The sequence below is a fragment of the Aquarana catesbeiana genome, linkage group LG04 (assembly GCF_042186555.1).
Source record: "Aquarana catesbeiana isolate 2022-GZ linkage group LG04, ASM4218655v1, whole genome shotgun sequence".
In the NCBI taxonomy this organism is placed as follows: domain Eukaryota; kingdom Metazoa; phylum Chordata; class Amphibia; order Anura; family Ranidae; genus Aquarana; species Aquarana catesbeiana.
In genome coordinates, this window is record NC_133327.1 from 136,429,071 (window position 1) to 136,455,680 (window position 26,610).

A 26,610-nucleotide genomic window follows, 5' to 3' on the forward strand; every position below is an offset into this window, starting at 1 on the left:
AGATTTTATACTCTCCAGTTTTAGTAAATCAAACCCTATGACTATTGGACCTATCTAATGGAAAAAATAAAGGAACTCTATCTGTGCCACATCCCAAAATAGAAAAGCTAAAAAAAACAAATGCAAGAGGTTGGCATGCAGCAGATGGACTTTACTGGCACCCACATGAGACCAAAAACAATTACCGTATTTATCGGCGTATAACACGCACCGGCGTATAACACGCACCCCAATTTAGGAGGGAATTTTAAGGAAAAAAAAACTTTTAGGAGGGAAGTTGAAGGGAAAAAACTTACATTTAAATGCCCATCATTGCAGCCTTCTCAGTGCAGCCTTGCCCCAGTGCAGCCATGTCAGTGCAGCCTTCCCCAGTGCAGCCTTGTCAGTGCAGCCTTGTCAGTGCAGCCATGTCAGTGCAGCCATGTCAGTGCAGCCTTCCCCAGTGCAGCCATGTCAGTGCAGCCTTCCCCAGTGCAGCCATGTCAGTGCAGCCTTCCCCAGTGCAGCCTTCCCCAGTGCAGCCTTGTCAGTGCAGCCTTCCCCAGTGCAGCCTTGTCAGTGCAGCCTTCCCCAGTGCAGCCTTCCCCAGTGCAGCCTTCCCCAGTGCAGCCTTGCCCCAGTGCAGCCTTCGATCAACGGTCCCTGCTTCCTGGGCTTCAAAATTGCCGACCGCGATTTGAAAATGGCGCCGCCGGCGCCGAAATACACAGAGCCGGTCCTCGGCTCTTTCCGGCGGCTCTCGTTTACTTTCGGCTCCACTCGTAGTCCTGAGCGGAGCTATCCGAGTAGGTTCGGATAGCTCCGCTCGGGACTACGAGTGGAGCCGAAAGTAAACGAGAGCCGCCGGAAAGAGCCGAGGACCGGCTCTGTGTATTTCGGCACCGGCGGCGCCATTTTCAAATCGCGGTCGGCGATTTTGAAATTTTGACAGCTCGGGATCGCAGGATATCGGCGTATAACACGCACCTGCGACTTTCCCCTGATTTTAAGGGGAAAAAAGTGCGTGTTATACGCCGATAAATACGGTATTGTAAAAGTATCAATTATTTATTAGTAATGAAACGCGTTGATCAGTGGAGGAGACCCAGTTTATGCCCCCCCAGTTGTTGTTGTGAATACTGTTGTTGAGTGGGGAGACGATGTACAAGGGTCCAATGAGGAATGTCATGTCTTACTGTTTTAAACTTATTTTGCTTTGTGGATGCTATTCCCTAAGCGCCCTCCTTTTAACATTTGTACTAATAAATATTTGATACTTTTACAAAAATAATTTTTGGTCTCGTGTGGGTGCCAATAAAGTTCACCTGCTGCAGGACAAGCTCTTTGCATTTTTTTTACTTTTTTTTTAGCTTTCTAATGTTCATCTGTTATGATCTACACAAGTTTTCAGATTAGAGCTTTCTGCAAGATGTCATTTAGGATGGAGTCACTGTCTGCCAAGCTACCGAGACTGTAAGTTAAACTATCTCACCACAACTGAATCAGTTAGAGAGATCATACTTTCAGTGCTTAGATTGCAGAAGCAGAACAGTGAATCAGGAAAATACCACATTATGGTGACTAGATGATCATAGAAAAGAAATATTTACTAGCATTGTCAGCGCCATCTAGTGGCTATAATGCTGTATGTTCTGCAACCACTCTTTTTTTCATGAAAAAGAAACATTCAATGTGGATGGAAAATAGCCTAATAACAATACATTTTGCTTCCATTTGCACAGAACAAATATACCTATAGTTTCACAGGAGAAAGGGTTTTTAAAATCTTTTATATATACCCCTAAAAGTTTTGTTCAGAGCTGGTCTTTAAAGATCATTATCAAAATGTCTGCAACAGAGGGAAGAAAAATTCTACTACTGCATATTTTGTGCTTCAATGACTTTGTGCATAACAGCATTTCTTTCCTTCATTTCAGGTGAAAACAGTGTTGTTGGAAGGTTCTGCAGTGAAACATCGCAGATCACTTATCCCTCCAATCATATTTGAGGTACTATATAAAATAGTGGAGTCAAGCATTCAGCCAGGTTTTATTTATGTCAGAGGCTGAAAGCCTCAATTATTCAATTGTCTGAAGGAAGTATAGCTCTTCCTACAAACTACAACCAATCAGATTCTTTATTCTAATGTATTTCTACCGTGAACAACAAAACAATATTCCCTATAGACTATTTGATAAATTGTATCACTCTGTATTTACCAGATATCCTGATAGTTCCACTTGCATTCTCATATTATAAAAAAAGCCTTTTTTTGATCTTGTCCAGTCTTGTTTAATAGATGGAATAAGAAATGTTTGATTTGATTAGCTGATGCTGGTACAATTTTATTACATAGGTTAAAGCAGATTCCTTAGGAATATTCCAGAAGACCCATCTGAAAGTTGATGTTGAAACTGGAAAACTTGTAATCAAGAAGTCAAAAGATGGTCCAGATGACAAATGTTATCCCAGCAAGAAAAGTATGTTTATGGTGCTGTTTTGTCACATTTATGGTGTTATGTTCGATATGTGCAAAGAGAGATCACACAAATACTTAAAAGTATAACATTTATTAAAAGTAATGACACATACAGGTAAAGATAAAGAAAATATAACAAGAATGCTTAAAGTGTTACTAAACCTACAACAGTAAAATCAGTCTGTACATGCAGAATAGCGTGCTTGTTATACTCACTGTGGAACTTAAGGAGTTAATCCTACACATTGTGTAAAAAGGCTGTTTGATCGTGTATGCACCAATCCTCCACTTCCTGCAATGTCCCCCTGGACTAGTCCGTATAAGACACAGTGAGTGAAGTCAGGCTGCACATGCTCAGTTTGGTCTGTATTGCCAGAAAGAACATTTCCTAGGAGTACACGTCATTGGCACAATCAGCCAATCAACGCTGGCCGAAAAGAGGGTCGGGGGTCAGGAACCATCACTATCTATGTCAGAGGAGAGTAAAGTCTCCTCCTACAAGAACCTGCAGCGTTCGGCTGGACAGTTATGTATGTCACGTGACCACTGTATACAGATCATTGGAAAAGCTATACAGCGGTTTTATTTTAATAATAATTAAAAAAAAAAACATATATGGATTGTGTGTGCTGCAGGGGTGATGATGGATCCTTTATACATTCAAGGGTTTAGTAACACTTTAACCACTTCAGCCCCGGAAGGATTTACCCCCTTCCTGACCAGAGCACTTTTTGCGATACGGCACTGCGTCGTTTTAACTGACAATTGCGCAGTCGTGCGACGTTGCACCCAAACAAAATTGACGTCCTTTTTTTCCCACAAATAGAGCTTTCTTTTGGTGGTATTTGATCACCTCTGTGGTATTTATTTTTTGCGCTATAAACAAAAAAAAAGCGACAGTTTTGAAAAAAAAAAAAGCAACTATTTTTTAGTTTTTGCTATAATAAATATCCCCAAAAAATATATAAAAAAACTAATTTTTTTCTCAGTTTAGGCCGATATATATTCTCCTACATATTTTTGGTAAAAAAAATCGCACTAAGCGTATATTGATTGGTTTGTGCAAAAGTTATAGCATTTACAAAATAGGGGATAGATTTATAGCATTTTTATAATTAATTTATTTTTTATTAGTAATGGCGGCAATCTGTGATTTTTATCGTGACTGCGACATTATGGCGATACATCGGACAATTTTGACACCATTTTGGGACCATTGTCATTTATACAGCGATAAGTGCTATAAAAATGCACTGTGTAAATGACAATGGCAGGGAAGGGGTTAAACACTAGGGGGCTATCAAGGGGTTAAGTGTGTCTTAGGGAGGTGTTCTAACTGTGGGGGGGATGGGCTTCCACTGACATGACAGCGATCACTGCTCCCGATGACAGGGAGCAGTAGATCCCTGTCATGTCACTAGTCAGAACAGGGAAATGCCTTGTTTACAAAGGCATCTCCCCGTTCTTCCGCTCCGTGACACGATTGAGGGCCCCCGGCAGACATCGAGTCCATGGGACGCGTGGGCACGGTCACGGAGCACTCGGCGGGCGTGCACGCACCCACAATGCCGCGTGCTCCGTGAAAGGGGACGTACCTGTACCTGTACGCCCAGTTGCCCAGCCATGCCATTGTGCCGATGTAAATCGTTGTGCGCTGGTCGGCTAGTGGTTAACTAAAGATGCTGTTTTGCCATGGAGTCCCCTGCACATGCAGAATGACCAACCAGATTCAGACGCATGCATAATGCAAACTGGTTTGAGACTAACTTATTCCAGCGTGGGCTGTGGTATTTAGACTTGTGTATAAGGAATAGACAACTCCCAAGCCAACTTTCTTTGCAATATGACCTCTCAAGGACTTGGTCAGTTAACAATAACATTCCTTTGGTATAAGGTAAAGCCATGCTTATGTCCTTATATGGCCTCCTTAACCAAGATTTGGAAGCTTAAAATGCATTAGTGAGCCACACTATTAATTAAGTGTTCTTGCATAGCAAGACCACTTACTGTTATCTCACATATATATTATTCTTATTATTATAGCCAAATTTACCACCCTAACTCCTCCCACAGTTTTTACACTACATAGACAAGTAATATACCGAAACGTGCGGATTGTTCCCGAATGGTGTGCTATTACTTTGTGGAACGTTTCGCCAAATGGTTCACGAAATATCGTCATTTTTGCGGCAAAATTGGTCCCATAGGAATGAATGGGGAAACTAGAGTGGGAGATGACAAAAGCTGAAAAATCAGAACATGATTTCTAAACTGCCGCCACTCCCTCATTTTTAAGCCCACCTACACAAATCTTATATCAAAACGTTCAGCTATCCCTGCTGCCACTAAACATGTCCACGGCTAAGCCATAGTCCTGATAGTTTTCACAATATGACCATTTGTTTGTAACTCACGCCGTCCATTGACATTCATTGAAACTACACTCTAGCCCCCTCCAAATTTGAAGGGCAATTTCTAAACTGCGACTGTGCCTTCATTTTTAATTTTTTACAGACATACTATACATCAAAATCTAGGTCTGGGTCTTGTGATTCTCACAATATAAAGATCTTCGCTGTAGGATGTATAGTTTTTAAAATACGGCCATTTGTTTAGAGGTCATTTCAGGAAATTTTAGCCATTAATCAGAGTGTACTGTTAGTGTTTGTTTTTGTTGCCATGGTTACCAAAGCTTCTGTTATACACAGGGGGGGAGGTTGCTGGAGCATCTCAGCTCTGATTACAGAGCCCGGGGGAGGGGACAGACACACCATGTACTGATTTATAATAGAGGAATATGATGGGGCAGTTTTGATGGAGTAATTCTGATGGGGCAGATTTGATGAAGCAGTATTTGGGAAGCATAAACAGGGCATGAGCGTTGCTAGGAAACAGTGGTTGTAAACACAAGATGCTGAGACACCCCAAATGCATGTGACTTCATCTGCTAGACTTGATAATGCTTGTAGACTCCTCCCACAGTTTTTACACTACAGAGACAAGTAATATACCGAAACGAGCGGATTGTTCCCGATTGGTGTGTTATTACTTTGTGGAATGTTTTGCCGAATGGTCCACGAAATGACGTTTTTGCGGCGAAATTGGTCCCATAGGAATGAATGGCGAAATGTTCAAAACTAGAGTGGGAAGTGACAAAAGCTGACAACCCCATGATCAGCCAAAACATTATGACCACCCCATGATCAGCCAAAACATTATGACCGCCCCATGTAAAAAAAAAAATATTTTTGAAAAAAAAAAATAATTTTTGAAAAAAGTAAAAAAATTATTTTTGAAAAAAAAAAAATCATTTTTGAAAAAAAAAAAATATTTTTGAAAAAACAAATATTTTTGAAAAAAAAAAAATTATTTTTGAAAAAAAAAAATATTTTTGAAAAAAAAATTACTTTTAAAAAAAAAATTATTTTTGAAAAAAAAATATATTTGAAAAAAAAATTATTTTTGAAAAAAAAAAATTATTTTTGAAAAAAAAATTACTTTAAAAAAAATAATAATTTCGAAAAAAAAATTATTTTTGAAATAAAAAAATTCATTTTTGAAAAAAAAAATTACCTTTGAAAAAAAAAATTACTTTTGAAAAAAAAAATCATTTTTGAAGAAAAAAAAATCATTTTTGATTAAAAAAAATTCATTTTTGAAAAAAAAAATTACTTTTGAAAAAAATGTTCAGCTCTTTCAGCGAATGATGGAACTTTTTTACTACTATTTATACTTTTTAAAATATTAAGCTTTTTAACACTTTTCACAGTTACTCAAGCCACTCCACCCCACCCAGTTACTCCGCCCACTCCAGTTGTAGAGGCAAGAACACTTTCACAATTTCCCCAGAAATTGTACCTTTTCTAGTGAAATATGTAATATGCAATTTCCCCATCAGGTGCAAATCTAGATTTTCTATCAATCATAGAAGAAGATGAAAGTAAAATATCATTTATAGGCAAATATATAAAAGACATACATAATGCTGATTTGTGATTAATACACCATTCGATGTATCTGACCTGGTATCAGTCTCTTGCATCCCCTGTAAAGCAGCACAAGGAACCAATCAGTTGATCTGTTGACAAGAATAATGCTGATAGGAGGAGAAAGCAGAGTGACAGAGAGATGAGCTCATCACAGTGCTGCTTCTCCTTTCACTGTCCAGTCACAGGATGGGCGGGTTAAGAAGAACCTGAGATTAGAGGAGTGGGATGAATGATGCTGGACACCAGACTAAGGGCATCTAGTGGCAGTAAAAAGTATTGTCCACTTGAATTTGACTAATTACTATTAGGTATACCATGACCTAGATAAATGGGAGCCTTTGCAGACATAGAAGCAATTATAGGACAGTTAGAAGTAAATTGACATTTTGAAGGCAAAACTTTTTTTAAATTCTGGATAGAGTAAGGGAAGACTCTAATGCCGCGTACACACGAGCGGACTTTCTATCCTACTTGGTCCGGCACACTTTCCGACGGACTTTGTCCGACAGGTGCGCCGGACTTTAAAACGGACGGACTTGCCCACACACGCCGGGACTTTCCGGCGGGCTAAGTCCGCCCGTCTTTCCGACGGACTTTCGCCGGAGTTCCGGCGGACTTTCAGAATGAACGGACTTGCCCACACACGGACAAGTCCGTTCATTTTGAACGTGACTCAGGTGCGACGGGACTAGAAAAGGATGTCAATCTTGCCGCTTTTATCGGCGAGATTGACACCTGGCTAGCCCCGTCGCGGGGCATACCAGGCCCTTAGGTCTGGTATGGATTATAAAGGGGAACCCCGCTACGCCGAAAAAACGGCGTGGGGTCCCCCTAAAATCCATACCAGACCCCGATCCGAGCACGCAGCCTGGCCGGTCAGGAAAGGGGGTGGGGACGAGCGAGCGCCCCCCCCCCCTCCTGAACCGTACCAGGCCGCATGCCCTCAACATGGGGGGTGGGTGCTTTGGGGGAGGGGGGCGCCCTGCGCCCCCCCCCCAAAGCACCTTGTCCCCATGTTGATGAGGACAAGGGCCTCTTCCCGACAACCCTGGCCGTTGGTTGTCGGGGTCTGCGGGCGGGGGCTTATCGGAATCTGGGAGCCCCCTTTAATAAGGGGGCCCCCAGATCCCGGCCCCCCACCCTATGTAAATGAGTATGGGGTACATGGTACCCCTACCCATTTACCTAGGAAAAAAGTGTAAGTAATAAAACACACTACACAGGTTTTTAAAATATTTTATTAAACAGCTCCGGGGGGGGGATCTTCCTCCGGCTTCGGGGGTCTTCTTCCGGCTTCGGGGGTCCCTCCGCTTCATCTTCTCCCGGCGTCCGGTTGGTTCTTCTCCGCTCTCCGGCCTCTTCTCCCGGTGTCGCAGGTCTTCGGCCGGCCCCTCCGCTCTCTTCATGTAGCTCTATTGCGAGCGGAGGTCCGGACTTCTGGGCTTCTGGGCTTCTTGGCTTCTCTTCTCTTCCCCCAGATGTTGACACGACGCTCTCTCCGGCTGGACTGGTCTCTGAGGGCTGCGTTGTGACTTATATAGGCGGAGACCCCGCCCCCATATGATGTCACAGTCCCTGGGCATGCTGGGACTGTGACGTTTTAGGGGGCGTGGTCGAAAAGTCCGCCGCCGCCCACACACGGGCAGATTGTCCGGCACACTCTGGTCCGCCGGACCAAGTATGCCGGAAAGTCCGACCGTGTGTACGCGGCATAACACCTGTTATTTTTTTGCCATTTGTTTCCTTCACTTCCAGCACCATAACCACAACAGGAAGTGAGAGGAAATCCCTCCAAAGTGAGGAAAATCCCTGGTAGCCACCGGGGTCATCAGAATTAGTGTCCCCATGAAAGATTTCCCCTCTATTCCTGCTCTGGTGAGCCACTCAAAATTTGGGATTTTCTTTCACTTTCAATGGTAATAGTAAACAGGACAAATAAAGAGGGTAAATCTCCCTAACGGGGACATAGACAGCTAAAAAAAATATTATAAACAAAAGCTGTATCCTATGGCCTACACATCGAAGCAAGTCTACTAGAGGTAAAGTATGTGGCAGTCTCAGCCTGGGCTCTCGCCAGGCCACGCCCCCAATGCATTTCACTCCACCCCTCGGAGCTTAATCATTACCATTAATTACCATTAACCATCATTACCACCTTAATCAAACTATTAAAGTTATAACATTATAGTATAATGTGTAGGCAACAGATACCCTGTCACCCTTCCAGTAACATAGACCATGAAGATTAATGAGCAAAAAACTATTTGTTTAACTCAAAATCACTTTTTTTCATTCTTACGTTTTGCTTATTTTGGGTTTTCATAATGGATACATTTGAAGGTTAAGCAAGGTATACACGAATATGTTTTTTTTTTTTTCGTTTGGTGTTGTATTCTGACAGTGGGGACCCCCCAGCTGTCAGAATGCCCTGATCAAGTTGCAGTGGCTGATCGATTTCTGGTTTTCGAGCAGGACCATTAAACAGAAGCCGGTCTACCAACGAGCTACGCATGCTGAACCAGTTGAATTTCAATACATGCATACCCAGATTTAGATTAAAGGTTTAGTGCAGTAAGGCACTTTTGACAGTTGAATAAATACATTATTATAGCAATCTATACAACAGGCTAAAAAAAGGGACAACTGAGGAGGAAAGAGGGACTGAGGGATTTGGTTCCACAAAAGAGACAAATGAGGGACAGTTGGGGGACTATGACCTACCTCCATGTCTTAGGGGTGTGGGAGGAAACCCACACAAGTGAATGCAGATACTTTTCCTGGATGAGTTCAAACCAAGGACCTATGTTCTGCAAGGCAGAAGTCCTAACCACTAAGCCACTGTACTGTCATGTTATATGAATTGTGCTGTCCTGTTATGTAAGATCAGCTCATTATATAGCTGATCTTACATAACTTTTCATTTGAGTCTGATGACATTTATGATGTAGAAATCACCAGGTGTCATAAGTTTACAGAAGTAACCTGTCTTTTAATTCATTTCCATAATTCGGTTACTTCTAACCAGAAGTATCCTGTTATTCTCAGTCTCAGCTGGATTCATATTGCTTAACAACCTATGCTTGTTAATGTAGGTAACTGCACATGCCTCTGTGCCTTTTTAATGAATCAATCTCTATTTTGCACAAAGATAATGCATAATGCCACAGTTTGAGATATTCATTTGGGATATGTATATAATAGCACACTTTACCCATCATAACCTGACCCTGCTAACAGCATGTGGATTGCTTATTTCTAGTTCTGCAGCTGATCAAGTCCCAGAAGCTGCCAAATAAATTAGTCATTGTTCTGGAGACAGAAAAGGAAAAGACACTGCGCAAGGAATATGTATTTGCTGATTCCAAGGTACATCATACTGTCTGTGGGTTACATTATTTTACATTTCTACTTTAAGTCTTTTTGGTCATACGTGACCTAGATTTAAAGGGGATGCTTAATCTTTAAAAATTTCTTTAGCTATAAATGTAAAAGAGATCGGCTTGATGAATTAATCTGATCATTATGTGCTAGTGTTATACAAGGTTTCCTTCTATGTATAATTTGCCATTGTATGTGTAAATGGGGTCAGACATATTTTTTATTATATGGTATAAACCAGGTCCTCAGCCTATTTTGCAGTGCTGCAAAATGGTAAACCTTTAGGCCTCATGCACACGAGACGCTGTTAAACGCGCGTTCAGAGGCAGTTGGACACTTTTTTCAACTGCCTCTGAACCCATTCAATGTTATCCTATGTGTCCATGTACACAGTCTAGTTTTTTTGGCGTTTTTAGGCAGTTGCGTTTAACCTCGTTTTTCCAGAAGCAAAAAAATGGGTTCAGACGCAAACGTTTTCCACGTTTCAGATGCCAAACGCGGCTAAACACCGGTACCGCGTTTAGCTGCGTTTGCGCCTATAAGTGTTTTTAAAGGAACGCTATTTTTTGGACTAGAAAACAGAAATATGATGGTAAACTGCAGCAGAGAATGACATTTTGCAACCTGATTTTGGGGCCCCATATCTCGGGGCCACTTGGTGCTAGGAACACAGTGGAACTAACACTACAACATATCCAAATTTGGGGATCCTAGCACCAAGTGGCCCCAAGATATGGGGCCCCAAAGTCGGGTCGCAAAATGTCAAGCACTTTTCTCCAGCAGAGAATGACATTTTGTGACCCGACTTTGGTGCCCCATATCTTGGGGCCACTTGGTGCTAGGAACACAGTGGAACTAGCACTACAACATATCCAAAGTTGGGGTTCCTAGCACCAAGTGGCCCCCAAGATATGGGGCCCCAAAGTTGGGTTGCAAAATGTCAAGCACTTTTCTGCAGCAGAGAATGACATTTTGTGACCCGAGTTTGGGGCCCCATATCTCGGGGCCACTTGGTGCTAGGAACCCCAGCTTTGGATATGTTGTAGTGCTAGTTACACTGTGTTAGCACACCAAATTGGGGTTCCTAGCACCAAGTGGCCCTGAGATATGGGGCCCCAAAGCCAGGTCGGAAAATGTCATTCTCTGCTGCAGAAGTGCTTGACATTTTGCGACCCGAATTTGGGGCCCCGTATCTCGGGGCCACTTGGTGATAGGAACCCCAGCTTTGGATATGTTGTAGTACTAGTTCCACTGTGTTAGCACACCAAATTGGGGTTCCTAGCACCAAGTGGCCCAGAGATACGCAAAATGTCATTCTCTGCTCTGCAGACGCTTCTAGACGCAAACGCGGTAAAACGTGGCTAACCGTGGCATGCAAACGCCGCAAAACGGGTGTTTCTAAACGCAGATTTCAGCTTTTAAAAACATGTGTTCAGCAGAGTTTGCACCGGCGTATCGTGTGCATGAAGCCTTACTCCCTCTTGTGGCTAATTTATAAATCTGTCTCTAATACAATAGCAAAAATATGGAATAGCACTATTGTAAAAATGTGAAAGTCATATCACAAATGACAAAAAACTCAAAATATGTGTTCACTTAATCTACACTATAGTTTCTCTTTAAATATCTTTGTAACGTACTGTAATCTTTTTTTTTTTTTTTTTTGCTAACATACTATGCTAAATGAAACAAGTGATAGCATAAGCTTTATTTTTCTTCTACTGAGGACAGAGGAAAATTGAACCATTTAATGTTTGCTATTAAGGGCAAAAAATTATGTTTCATGCAAAAAAAATATGGATTCACAGGAAATAAGTGCATGTAATTGTAAAATAATAGTTAAATACTTATTGACTTATTGCATGAGAAGAAATACCAACTGCATACCTGTGCAATATTGAGGCACATACATTACACTGTCAAAAAAACAGTGCCTTGTAATGAACCCTTCCATGCCCAGAGTTAAGTAAAGCTTAAATACCTAGCAAAATGTAGTCAGTATACGTCGTTTAACTTGACTATAACTTTATATCTAATTTGTCTGTGTAAGAGTGGAATTTCACTCTCTCAATTAACATTGACTGTTTTAATCCTCATGCAGCTAGCATTAGTAAATAGATAGGAAAGTATATTATATTTACTTGTTTTAAACTTTTTTTTTTAATTTCTTCAGTTACAGTACATCCTAATTTGCAGACTTAGGCAAATGATGTCATACATCCCAGGAGTCTTCAGTAGGGGAGGAGGGGCTTTCTCAGCTAAGCACACCCTCACCTGCTTGCATACCTGAGCTAAGGGTCGGTGGATTCCAGAAAGTAAATATTACACGAATCACTTGCCCTTACTCAAGATGTCCACAGCCAGAAATGCTAGGGGTGTTTTTCAAGGTGATTTCTCCACAAAATAAAGCATGGAGACATGGATGGATTGATAAGTTTACTTTGAATATTAAAAATGATTTAAACAGCATTTTTGGTTTGTGATGTTTAGATGAAGTGTAGTTCCACTTTAAGGACATATAAGGCTTTTATTTAGTACAATATTTAATACATGTCTTGCTTTTTTTTTATATAAACTGTTAAATAGATAAAAATGTTTTGTAGAAATGCAAGCTGTACTTAGGAGTTTATTATCATTTATTTTGGTCTATTAATTTGTTTTGCAATGTGCAGGGGCACAATGACAACTGAGTGGGCAGGTTCCTGATCATAAGTCAGAAACCAGTGCAATCAGTCACATCACCGTCTTGGAAAGGGAGCATGCACTGCTGAGGGCTCCCAGTTCCAAAAGAGAATATAGATTCACATTGCTGGGTAGTATACTGGAGAAATCTATCCCACAGAGGAATAAATTACCTGCAACTTTTAGGCACTATCCTACCAAGTTGCAAAACAATGTGTGAGGTCAACCAGTTAACAGGACAGTAACTATCAGACTTTATGGGGTTGATTTACTAAAGGCAAATAGACTGTGCACTTTGCAAAATGCATGCTGCAAGAGCATTTGCTCTAGAGCTTAGTAAATGAGCAGAATGTCTGCTGACTTCCATCATCCAATCGTGTCATTTTCTTTGCATATGGTTGGGTATTCTTTGCAAAGTAAGGCCTCTTTCACATGGACGATCCGTATGTCCGTTTTTCATCCTTCCGTTTTCGGATGAAAAACGGACATACATTCATCCCTATGGAGCGTCGGATGTCAGCGGTGACATGTCCGCTGACATCCGACCCCGCTCCGATCCGAAAAGTGTAACGGAGGAAAAACCTACTTTTCCATCCGTTTTCGGATCGGATCGGGTGACGACGGACACTACGGTCCGTCGTCATCCGATCCCCCCATAGGGGAGAGCGGCGCTCTGACAGGTCCGTCGCTGCACAGTGTGCAGCGATGCACCTGTCATCTTCCTGCTCAGCGGGGATCGGCGGAGCGATCCCCGCTGAGCCAGCGGATGTTCACGGGGCGGATCATCACTGATCCGCCCCGTGAGAAAGAGGCCTAAAGCTTTACTTCATTTACTAAGCTCTGGAGCAACTGCACTTGCACAGTCTATTTGCCCTTAATAAATCAACCCCAGTGTGCCCCCAATCCCTTTTGCAGGGGGAAGTATAAAAACTAGTAATGACACAAATGTAAAACTTGCACAAAATAATGTAAGTTGTATTTTTAGATTCTCTTAAGTTTAGAATATTTTTTGTAAAAAGTTAAAGACAGAAACTGAAAGCATTTTCTGGCAACACAAAAGCAAAGATCACATGCATTAATAGGTCAACAATCCTGCACAGTATCTTAGTTTGTTTCTCTTCTACCATACAGAAGCGAGAAGGGTTTTGCCAACTCCTACAGCAGATGAAGAATAAGCATTCAGACCAGTTGGAACCAGACATGTTATCGATTTTTACTGGAACATGGAATATGGGTCAGTTCAGCATTTATATTTTACCAATGTAGCTATCAGCCTGTTCTAAGACGTCATCTGTCATACTTGGTGTATTGTGACAGGTGATGCTCACCCGCCAAAGGATATCACATCATGGTTCCTGTGTAAAGGTCAGGGGAAGACACGCGATGAGACAGCAGATTACATTGAACATGACATATATGTAATTGGTACACAAGAGGATCCTCTAAATGAAAAGGAGTGGGTAGAAATATTGCTCCGTTCACTAAATGAGATCACCACTGCCGATTATAAGCTGGTAATATTGAAGTTCAGAGCCATTTAAATGCAAATAAAGATAAAAATTGGTTGCCATATAAGAGTTTGTGACTAAATTTACTTTAATCTAGATAACAATCCAGACGCTCTGGAATATACGGATTGTAATCCTAGCCAAGCAAGAACATGCTCACCGAATCAGCCATGTTTGCACCAACAGTGTAAAGACTGGGATTGCCAATACGCTTGGTGAGTAACCATTCGGTGCTTTCATGTTTTTTTTATTTTTTCACATGCCTACAGACCATAAATAAAGCCTGGATATTTCAATTTAATCAGAGGTTTTGATTTTTTTTTTTCACCTAATGATATACATTTTTTACATACACAGCAAATCCATTTTCATGCATATCTCTGGGGAAATATATCACTTTCCAATAAACTCCAACCCAGCCTTTTCCCTGAGAAGGATCTGGTGACTGCATCACCTGGCATCTGTGTTACTCTATATACACCCTGATTGTCTTCTAATCCTGCTGATTTGGCAGGATCAGACACCTAAATGGCATGGCTGTCTTTATACAGTGAGCAGTATACACATAGAAATATTTTAAGCTGTTTCCCAGAGAAATGTCAGTGAATAAAAATTTAAATGAGGAACATAGAGTACCATAATAAAAGAAGGAAAGTAAAGAGATGGCCCTCAGGATCCAATTAGCAATTATCTTTTATTTTTTTATATGTACTTGAAAAAATGACAGCTATATGTGGTTACTACAGGCAACCTATGATGTTTCTTCAGTTTTAAAATATATTTTTTGTTACTTCTGTAAAACAAAATTAGGACAAGAAGAACTGAACTCTGGAAGCTGTGCCCAAAAAGAAGGCAGACGTAGGACAAAGGACTAGTCACCAGTATTACCTGTGATCTCTCAGCAGTGGATCTTTCCCCATTACTGGCTAACCATGTCTTGCTCGACACTATGGTGTGGGGACAGACATCTTGGTAGAGGCAGGGCTTTGCTTCCTCATGTAAGCAGCACAGTAGTGACATCATCAAATCTCTTTCCAAATCTCCTGTGACTATCAGCCAGAGGTAGCACTGCCTTAGATCTCTCACTGCAGGTATACAGCTATAGGATGTAGGCACAGGAGTTCCTAGGTACTCTCACATACCAGGAAGTGCAATGCCATTTTTCAGGAGGAATTACAAACAAATGTTACATTTTCTGGGTACTTCTTGGGCACAATTAACGTTTCTAGATTTTAGAACATAGCATTGCTTCACTTTTGAGCTTAGGTCCACTTTAATAATGTATTTTGTGTCACTATTCTGGATCAGGTAAAGGTACAATTGTTGTTGGTTTTAAGAAATCAGCAGATGCAGTCATTTCTGATGCAGTGGAGCGTAAAAATCATATTCAGACAATTGTAAACGCAGCCAAATTAGCTCTAGAAATTGCTTAGACTGTATATGCTCATATAGTAAAATGTTGTTTATTAGCAGCATATTCTTGTACACAGGAAACAAAGGAGCAGTTGGTGCCTCTTTTGTGTTCAATGGGACTTCTTTTGGTTTCATAAACAGTCACCTTACATCTGGGAGTGAAAAGAAACTCAGGTACTGTATAGCGTTTCTGTTAAACTCCAGCTTGTGTCCCCATGGACAGCCCCCCAAACAATACTAACTGCCTTTTGTTTGCTTTCTATTAGGAGGAAACAGAATTACTTTAACATATTGCGCTTCCTGATCATGGGTGACAAGAAGCTTATTCCTTTCAATCTCTCCCACCGATTTACCCATCTTTTTTGGTTGGGGGATCTCAACTACCGTGTTCAACTTCCTAACACTGTAAGTGCTTGATAGGCCAGCCTCTCCTCTATATAGTTTAGGGTTCTCACAGCTTTTGTACATCATTGTCACAATTATTTTTAAGTCTTATTGCCACAAAAGTTGCTTATAGTATCCTCCCTTACAAAGATGTGTCTCTGTCTTTCTACCTGTTCTGTATTCTTCTTTGAGTAAGAGTATATATCAGCCTTTGCCAACTAGGGTTCCATAGAATTCTTAGGTTCTTCCAGAGGTTGCTAGGGATTCCTTGAGCACTGGACAATTTCCGTCTCTCAGATGGACAATGGTGTCAGGTAACCCCTGACACCATTGATCTTTTTGGCTATCTGTAAGGGGAGGACTCTTCCCACTGACCACAAATGTAGGGAGCAGTCTTCTAACTGACCATCACGCAAATTATCAGTGATACTGAAAAGTTATTTTATGGTCTCCTTCATGTGAAAAGGTTAGGATAGATGGTATGGCATAGATGATCTAGAGAGGGTGGGTAAGATTGCAAAGGAGGACAGGTATGCAGAAGGTTTTCTTACAGACTGAAGGCTTAAAGTGTATCTAACGGAAAAACTTTTTTGTTATTTTTGAACAGCGGGATGGGTGGTTAGAACTTTCTATTGATGTCCCTTCTGCTGCGGAGATTTACTCTGTCCATTTTTCCTGATGACCATTATCGTTGAGACTGAAAATGAGAGAAAATCCTAAACTTTGAACAGGGAATAAATGGTAAAATCTTCCAATGGGACACTTGTTATGCTGAGAACTGTCTAAGAGAGGTTTTCCCTTTCTATGGAGAGACTTCCTCTTACTCCGTATCGTGACCAGGATGAGAAGTGAAGGGAACTCTCTCAGATAGCAAAAACCTGACAGGAGATATAACTCTATCCAAAACTGAAAAGAAAATTTGGTTTCAGATATACTTTAACATTACATAAAAAACATTCTCAAAGTCAGTATCTGATCGTAGACTGACAAACATTGATTTTACTAAAGAAGCAGAGATCATTGAGTTAGAAAAGGGATTATTCACTTTGCAGAGTGAAAGCTCCATGAGCTTTTTAAATGAGGCCAAGCTGTGTTTACTTCATCCATCCATCACATCTGGGAGAACATTCTTTAAAATGTGTCTTACACATGATTTAGTATTAAAATTCAACTCAGCATGACCTTATTTACAATAGTGATCATTCACAGAGGGAATAGTTTCTGCTTCTTTTAGTAAGTCAACTCCAAGTCGATAACCTTATTTTTCCAGTTTTAAAATGGTGTCAAAATCAAAATGTGAACACTACATATCTTGATAATCAGTTCTATTGCAATTTTATTTATTCACTTCTGTACAACTGGCAGGAGGCAGAAAACATTGTACAGAAGATTAAGCAACAGCAATACCAAGAACTACTGGTCTTTGACCAGTTAAACATGGAGCGTAATGAAAGCCAAGTCTTCCTCCACTTCCGTAAGTTATATTATTAATCAGTCCTCTATGTACTAGCTGATCACAGATGATAAAAAGTACAGTACATGGTGATAATCCACATTATAAGAGGTCATTTGGTGCTGTATCGCAAAAATACTGGCAAGGGGAGGAAAATCCAAGCAAAATATTATTCAATCCAAGTTGTTCATTGCCAATAGTGCATTTAGAAGTTTGCACTGAGATTTAAAAATAATGACAATACCCTTTGTATGGACAGCTTATATGTCTATTCCATTTTGGTCTTTTTTCTTAATTCCTCCTTACAGAAGAAGAAGACATCTCTTTTCCTCCAACGTATCGGTTTGAGAGAGGAACCAGAGAACGGTACTGCTATACCAAGCAGAAAGCAACAGGGGTAAGTCATTTTTAAATTGTACAACTGGTGCAAGCAAAAATACAAATTTAATTGGTTCTAAAGCCTAAACATTTTTACCTTAATGCATTCCTTTCATTAAGGTAAAACATGTTTAGGTAGCAGTATGCTCCCTCACCCCCCCCCCCCCCTATACTTACCTTGAGTCCTCACTCTATTCAGTGCTGTTCCTGTTTGCAGCAGCTCTCACCACTCACTTCCTGGTCTCACAGGCTTTGCTGACTCAGCGGGAGCCATTGGCTCCTGCTGCTGTCAGTCAAATCCTGTGAGGAGGGGGCGGGGCTGAGCTGTGTTTATAGACACAGACAGCATGGCTCGGGAGGGTATGGAGGAACACCTAGAAGAGGAAGATCCAGGAGTACTGACGTGGGGACCCGAGCAAAGGAGGGTCGGGGGCCGCTCTGTGCAAATCCATTGCACAGACCAGGTAAGTATAAACATGTTTATTTAAAAAAAAAAATATTTTACGATCACTTTAAAAAATAATTTTCCTCGACAAACAACTCCTTAAACCATAAATTGGTCACAACAACATTAGACAGACTTAATGGTGCTTCTTTGGTTTGTGCGGCCCCCCCGACCACTCCTTCCCTTTCCACTCCTTATTCCTAGTCTCTCTCTACCTATCCTATCCCTGTCACTATTCTCACTCTACATTTTCTACTTTACGTTTCTCCTCCTGATACAGCACTGGTAATGTTTTCTACAATGTACGAAACAACTCCCAGATTTTTACTATGCATATACTCGCAGATGCTCATTTCGAGCAAACAAGTAAAACCTTAAGTTTTTGTTATTATTCCAATACCCTTCTAGCTATTAATCGAAACAGTTATGTTACGTCCACAGATATCTCTGCGAGGAATATCCTCTGGACATTTTTTTTTCTGATATATACTTGTTGCCTACTGTAATGCACATGTCGCAGAACAAAAACCTGTATAATTCTTACTACTACATGTCACACAAACATTGCCTGTTGTAATTTATGTCTGCTTTTCAATAAAAAACTTTGAATACGAAAAAATAATTTTCCAATTATTTAAAACATACCTGAAAGCTACTGTCCACCTAGACAATTTAGTTCTCCCATTGTGCTCAAAATGAACACATAATATGTACTATATACTGTGAGCAAACAGCAGCAGATTGAAACATTTCACCAAGGGTACTGTGAAGTACTTCTGTTGGAAAGGCATGTCAAAGAATTGGATCCATAGACTTACAAATGCATCGGATAATAAAATGCAGCTCTACTGTGAATTTAGTAGAATTCTTGTAAAGGCAAAGGATGTATAAACCCAAGGATAAAAATGTGATATATTAAAGTTTACCAGTCTTTGGATGTGGTGGCAGCCTTAATTTTCATTTTTCAGGCTAAGAACATTTTCAGCAAGTACAGAAAATATGTTTTGATCTTGACAGAAATACAAAAAGAAAGCAGAAATGAAAGTTATGTTCTGCTTTATATCCTCAGTGCTTTCTAATGTGTTACAGTGTTGCTTTTATGTGAATAAGTTATTTGAAGGACATGTAATTAAAGTATATCTGGTTTCTGGATATCTGTAATATGCCTGTGACATTGCCTGACTGTGTGGGGTATTGATGGGATATTCAGGAAAAACCCAGTATATACTGTATATATATATATATATATTGTACATAATTGTTACCACTACTACCACTAATTTACCACTACTGGTGGTAAATTAACTTTGTAATAAAGTGCAGGTTCTCAACAACGGCTTGTGGGTCTGTAATTGCAAAACATCATCACAATGTTTACTGTAAGCGCAAATTAAAGAAGAATTCCAGGTATGGATAATTTTATATAGTTACATTGGTCCAGCTTAAATCATCATAACTATGTATGAATCGTAATTGTGGGATTCCACTGGAAGCTGGAAATCCCTGTAGTAGACTCCGCTACTTCAGTGATCCTCACTAGCTTCCGTGTCCTGTGCCAACTGACTGCTCTGCTACATTGTAAAAACAGGGGGTTGCCCGCGCGGCATGGGTGCCATTCAGAGTATCTTTTGAATTTTCAATGCAAAGCATTCTCTGATTGGACAAGGTGGAGAACGTGATGTCACTGCCCCACAGTATTAAAACACATTATGGGCCGTCTATGCCTTTCCTCAGGTGCTAATTGGGTTCATGTATCACCATGCATGCTCTATTTAGTTCTAACAATGCATATGTTTTTTTGCAGATGAAGTATAATTTACCTTCTTGGTGTGATAGGGTCTTGTGGAAGTCATATCCCAAGATGCATGTCTTATGTCAGTCCTATGGTAAGTTCATTAATTTGATGTAAATATTTTCAGAGTACACAGATGCAAAGAGCATATACAGTACATAAATACAACTTCATGCTTTTGTATACAAATATACCAAAGAAACCTTGGGGCAACCAACCCTCTACAACCTTAGTGTATGAATTATTATTACTGCTGCCCACGCTCCATGTGTAACAAGTAAAATTATATAAAACAGTCAAAGAAAAGAAAAAATTGTGTGATACAACACTTGCAATAAAGTTCATATATTGTCCATCAAAATCAAGTGCTCATTTATTATACTTATGTGATGAAATCATATTTCATTCAATGGGGTAGATTTACTAAAACTGGAGCACTCGGAATCTGGCGCAGCTGTCCATGGTAGCCAATCAGTTTCTAACTTCAGCTTGTTCAATATATGTCTCGTACACACGTTCCGAATATCGTACGACCGATCGTATGTCCGTTCTCGCTTAATAGTCGCAAGTAGAAATTGAATAGCTAAGAAAGTCACGAAAATTCTCGTACGACAGACAAAAAAAATCGGAAGTGATGTCATGTGTTGTAATGTATTTGTATTGTATTTTCGGACGACAACTATACTGACTAAACGAAAATCGTACGATCTGGAATCGTACGAGGAAAATTTACGTTTACGTCCGATCGAATAATATCGGATGAACGGTCGTGATTGGCTGTTGAAAGTAGTGTACACACGATCCGAATATCGTACAATCCTTTCTTGGACGACCGTTTTCATACCATATTCGGATCGTATGTACGGGCCATAAGTTTTGGCAATAAAACCTGGAAGCTGATTGGTTTCTAGCGAGCTTGATTTTCACTCTTCAGCTTTAGTAAATAAAAACAAATGCGTTCTGAAAATCTAATATACGCTCCACCATATACCGTGCTCTGCCCACCTCCTTCACTCTGATGCTCTCACCTGATCTTTATGACCCAACAAAAAATTAGGTCTCATGGAATGGTGTTCCCCTCTATGAAATCTATAAACCTATAACCTATAACTGGCCTTATCAGCAAGGACACATAGATGGGCAACGCATGTCAAACAAAAACAAAGAAGAATTCCCATCTCAACTTACTCAATCCACCTCCATCTAGAATGAATGTATGTAAGAAGCTCAAAGAAAAGTATACATAGTGCTCTCTGTATATATACACTGAGCAAATATATAAACGCAACACTTTTGTGTTTGCACCCACTTATCATGAGCTGAACGCAAAGATCTACGACTTTTTCTATGTACACAAAGGCCTATTTCTCTCAAATATTGTTCACAAATCTGTCTAAATCTGTGTTAGTGAGCACTTCTCCTTTGTCAAGATAATCCATCCACCACCTCACAGGTGTGGCATATCAAGATGCTGATTAGACAGCATGATTATTGCATAGGTGTGCCTTAGGCTGGCCACAATAAAAGGCCACTCTAAAATGTGCAGTTTTACTGTATTGGGGGGGGGGTCCGAAAACCAGTCAGTATCTGGTGTGACCGCCATTTGCCTCACGCAGTGCAGCACATCTCCTTCGCATACAGTTGATCAGGTTGTTGATTGTGGCCTGTGGAATGTTGGTCCATTCCTCTTCAATGGTTGTGCGAAGTTGCTGGATATTGGCAGGAACTGAAGCACGCTGCCGTATACGCCGATCCAGAGCATCCCAAACATGCTCAGTGGGTGACATGTCTGGTGAGTATGCTGGCCATGCAAGAACTGGGATGTTTTCAGCTTCCAGGAATTGTGTACAGATTTTTGCAACATGGGGCCGTGCATTATCATGCTGCAACATGAGGTGATGGTCGTGGATGAATAGCACAACAATGGACCCCAGGATCTCGTCACGGTATCTCTGTGCATTCAAAATGCCATCAATAAAATGCACCTGTGTTTGTTGTCCATAGCATAAGCCTACCCATACCATAACCCCACCGCCACCATGGGCCACTCCATCCACAATGTTGACATCAGCAAACCGCTCACCCACACAACGCCATACATGCTGTCTGCCATCTGCCCTGTACAGTGAAAACGGGGATTCATCCATGAAGAGAACACCTCTCCAAAGTGCCAGATACCATTGAATGTGAGCATTTGCCCACTCAAGTCAGTTACGACGACAAACTGCAGCCAGGTCGAGACCCCAATGAGGACAGTTTGTGCAGAAATTCTTTGGTTATTCAAACCGATTGTTGCAGCAGCTTTCCAGGTGTCTGGTCTCAGATGATCTTGGAGGTGAAGATGCTGGATGTGGATGTCCTGGGCTGGTGTGGTTACATGTGGTCTGTGGTTGTGAGGCTGGTTGGATGTATTGTCAAATTCTCTGAAACCTCTTTGGAGATGGCTTATGGTGGAGAAATGAACATTTCAATTCAAGGGCAACAGCTCTGGTGGACATTCCTGCAGTCAGCATGCCATTTGCACGCTCCCTCAAAACTTGCGACATCTGTGGCATTGTGCTGTGTGATAAAACTGCACATTTTAGAGTGGCCTTTTATTGTGGCCAACCTTATGCCCCGTACACACGGTCGGACTTTGTTCGGACATTCCGACAACAAAATCCTAGGATTTTTTCCAACGGATGTTGGCTCAAACTTGTCTTGCATACACACGGTCACACAAAGTTGTCGGAAAATCCGATCGTTCTATACGCGGTGACGTAAAACACGTACGCCGGGACTATAAACGGGGCAGTGGCCAATAGCTTTCATCTCTTTATTTATTCTGAGCATGCGTGGCACTTTGTCCGTCGGATTTGTGTACACACGATAGGAATTTCCGACAACGGATTTTGTTGTCGGAAAATTTTATCTCCTGCTCTCCAACTTTGTGTGTCGGAAAATCCGATGGAAAATGTCCGATGGAGCCCACACACGGTCGGAATTTCCGACAACACGCTCTGATCTGACATTTTCCATCGGAAAATCCGACCGTGTGTACGGGGCATAAGGCACACCTGTGCAATAATCATGCTCTCTAATCAGCATCTTGATATGCCACACCTGTGAGGTGGATGGATTATCTTGGCAAAGGAGAAGTGCTCACTAACACAGATTTAGACAGATTTGTGAACAATATTTCAGAGAAATAGGCTTTTTTTGTTCATAGAAAAAGTCATAGATCTTTGCGTTCAGCTCATGATAAGTGGGGGCAAACAGAAACAGTGCTGCATTTATAATTTTGCTCAGTGTATATAACTATTTTTATTAAACATATAGCCAATAGTATAGAAACTCAACTCAAAAAGTGCCCTTGTCCTGGTGCACTACAGTGTATACATATAATGTGTTTTGGCCTCACACAAAAACCACGGTCTGCGCGGCAGGACATCATCAGTTCCCATCTACACGTCACAGAGACGCTTGACTTCATCAGGGGTCCTGAGCACTATGTATACTCTTTTTCTGTGAGCTTCTTACATACATTCACTGGATGGAGGTGGATTGAGTACCATCAGGATTCCATTGAGGGGAACAACATTACTGGTTAAAGCACCCCGCTTTAAAGGGGACAGCGAATGAGACCTAATTTTTAGTTGGGTCGTAAAAATCAGATGAGACCCCAGATACAGGTGGTCCACATTAATGCGCCCTACCTCCCAGGGTGGCTTTGAATTTCCAGATTTTTGTAGAAATTTCCTGGCCACTCAACTTGTCACCTCATCTTTGTGTCTGAGCCCTGATATTACCAACTCCTCCGTACTACTGGAGGCATTAAAATTCCTAATATTTCATGGCCCCCATGCCCCGTACCCACTAACCCCCTCTATGCTCACCACTCTCCATGCTTGGGGGGCTGGTCTCAAATGTGAGCTTTACCCCAAACAAGCAGTTTCCCCCAATGCCCCACTGTGGAGCAACCCCAATCTACATCAAATTTATAAGTTACCAGAGCCCTATGCCTGGACTAAATTTAATATTAAGACAGTCTCCCAAATAGTTGATAACCAATCCCTGGCTCCCCTACCTCTCTTGTCCTCTAAATGTAATGTTCCAGAGTCATATCTCTTTCATTATTTCCAACTCTCCATTGCCTTTAGCAGCCAATTTTCTCATTTTGCCCCTCAAATTATACAATCTTAATTAGAGGATGTTCTAAGACTTGACTGTGCAGATAAACCTACTTCTCACCTATACTCCCATCTTATTAGGGTATCAATGCCTGTCTTGGAGGGTCTTAGGGCTAGATGGCAATGTGACATTCCTGAACTAGACCGCGACGACTGGGACGATATTTGGGACTTTCTCTTTCGGGCCTTAGTTTCCCTTGAAGACTGTCTGATTTAGTTTAAACTGGTCCACCATGCATACTTTACACCATACAGATTGACCAAAATGAACCCAGTTCTCCTCCGGAGTGCTGGCGGTGTGGGGGGGGGCCCAGGAGACTTTACTCATATCTTCTGGACCCGCCCATAGTTGGGTTCTGGGAGGAAGTGATAGCCCTCATAAATTTGGTAAATGCTATATCCCTGCAGTCCTCCATGTCTGTCTGTTTATTGGGGATCATTGAACATCTAATTCCCACTGTTGCAGGGCGTACTTTGGTCAGTTTGCTTCTATTTTATGCCAGGAAAACCATTACACCATTACAAGTCTGCTCCCACACCTATCACCTTCTGGAAACAGCTGGTCAACAACAGCTTACCCCCTTATAAAGATACATACGCCAACAGAGGCTGTCCTAAAAAATATGACAAGATTTGGTCCAAGTGGTTAGCCGAGCCTTCAATATGTCTGTTGTTTGATGTGACCTTCCTCTGCCTCACTACCAGGGCTCGAGTACTGCAGGAACGTATGGGATCGGCGTTCCTGTACTTTTTCCACAGCAGGAACACCGTTTCCTTTAGCAACCGCGTCATGCAGGAATGTGAGCTGTGGCAGGTAGTGTGGTGTGTGGGAAGGATAGGATGTCCGTGCCAACGGGCGGTCCGCCCTGGGTGCCAGACATTGGGAGGGGGGTTTTCATCCCGGAACGCTCGTCCTCCCCTCCCTCGGTCCTCCTCCTCCATCGGCCACTGTAACAAAGTCCCGCCTCCTATTCTCCAGTGACAGGAGGAACACTGAGCCAATCCTGGCAAATTGAATCAGTATGACGTGTATTGTAGGAGGCAGGACCTTGTTACAGCAGCCGATGGAGGAGGAAGACCGAGGGAGGGAAGGACAGGCGCGCCGGGATGAAAACCCCCCCTCCCATTGTGTGGCACCGGGGGACCACCCGCCCGTTGGCACGGACATCCTACCCTTCCCACACACCACACTGCCTGCCACAGCTCACATTCCTGCAGGACGCGGCTGCTAACGGAAATGGCCTGGAAAGGGCAGGATATTCAAAGCCAAGACCCATCCAGACACTGATGAGGCTAAATTGATGGGCACTGGTAAGGCTGCATTGATGGGCACTGGTAAGGCTGCATGGATGGGCACTGATCAGGCTGCATTGCTGTCCACTTGTAAGGCTGCATGAATGGGCACTGGTGAGGCCGCATTGCTGGGCACTGGTAAGGCTTCTTTGCTGGGCACTGGTAAGGCTGCATTGCTGGGCACTGATCAGGCTGCATTGCTGGGCACTGATAAGGCTGCATAGCTGGGCGCTGATCTGGCTGCATTGCTGGGCACTGGTAAGGCTGCATTGCTGGGCACTGATTAGGCTGCTTTGCTGGGCACTGGTAAGGCTGCATTGCTGGGCACTGATCAGGTTGCATTGCTGGGCACTGGTAAGGCTACATTGCTGGGCACTGATCAGGCTGAATTGCTGGGCACTGATCAGGCTGCATTGCTGGGCACTGGTAAGGCTGCATTGCTGGGCACTGATGAGGCTGCATTTGCTGGACACTGGAAAGACTGCATTACTGGGCACTGGTAAGGGTGGGTTGATGGGCACTGATGAGGCTGCATTTGCTGGGCATTGGTGAGGCTGCATTGATGGCCACTGATGAGGCTGCATTTGCTGGGCACTAGTAAGGCTGCATTTGCTTGGCGCTGGTAAGGCTGCATTGCTGGGCGCTGGTAAGACTGCATTGCTGGGCACTAATGAGGCTGCATTGCTGGACACTGGTAAGACTGTTTGCTTGGCACTGATCAGACTGCATTGCTTGGCACTGATCAAGCTGCATTTGCTGGGGGCTAGTGAGGCTGCATTTGCTGGGCGCTGGTAAGGCTGCATTGCTAGGCGCTAATAAGGCTGCATTGCTGGGCACTAATGTGGCTGCATTGCTGGGCACTGGTAAGACTGCATTGCTTGGCACTGATCAGGCTGCATTGCTTGGCACTTATCAGGCTACATTGCTGGGCACTGGTAAGGCTGCATTGCTGGGCACTGCTAAGGCTGAATTTGATGGGCACTGGCAAGGCTGCATTTGATGGGCACTGGCAAGGCTGCATTTGATGGGCACTGGCAAGGCTGCAATGATGGGCACTGACCAGGCTGTATTTGATGGGCAATGATGAGGTTGCATTGATGGGCACTGATGAGGCTGCGTTGATGGGCACTGATGAGGTTGCATTGATGGGCACTGATCAGGATACATTGATGGGCACTGATCAGGCTGCATTTGATGGGCACTGAGGAGTGAGCGGCCCGGGGCCTGGGCCCCACTTTACACAATAAATACAGGCAGCCTGAGGGGAG

The 26,610-nt window shown here is 42.2% G+C and overlaps 1 protein-coding gene across 2 annotated transcripts in view; it reads left to right on the forward strand.

Moving 5' to 3' along the window:
- Positions 1-26,610, forward strand: part of INPP5D (inositol polyphosphate-5-phosphatase D) — a 199,705-nt gene that overhangs the window by 134,138 nt on the left and 38,957 nt on the right. For both annotated transcript variants that reach the window (XM_073625717.1, XM_073625718.1), the window contains 11 exons: positions 1,917-1,988; positions 2,336-2,459; positions 9,707-9,813; positions 13,639-13,741; positions 13,825-14,021; positions 14,113-14,230; positions 15,506-15,602; positions 15,695-15,833; positions 17,178-17,286; positions 17,574-17,662; positions 19,893-19,974. In XM_073625717.1, coding sequence (XP_073481818.1) covers positions 1,917-1,988; positions 2,336-2,459; positions 9,707-9,813; positions 13,639-13,741; positions 13,825-14,021; positions 14,113-14,230; positions 15,506-15,602; positions 15,695-15,833; positions 17,178-17,286; positions 17,574-17,662; positions 19,893-19,974 — 1,237 coding nt within the window. The remainder of the gene's footprint in view (positions 1-1,916; positions 1,989-2,335; positions 2,460-9,706; positions 9,814-13,638; positions 13,742-13,824; positions 14,022-14,112; positions 14,231-15,505; positions 15,603-15,694; positions 15,834-17,177; positions 17,287-17,573; positions 17,663-19,892; positions 19,975-26,610) is intronic.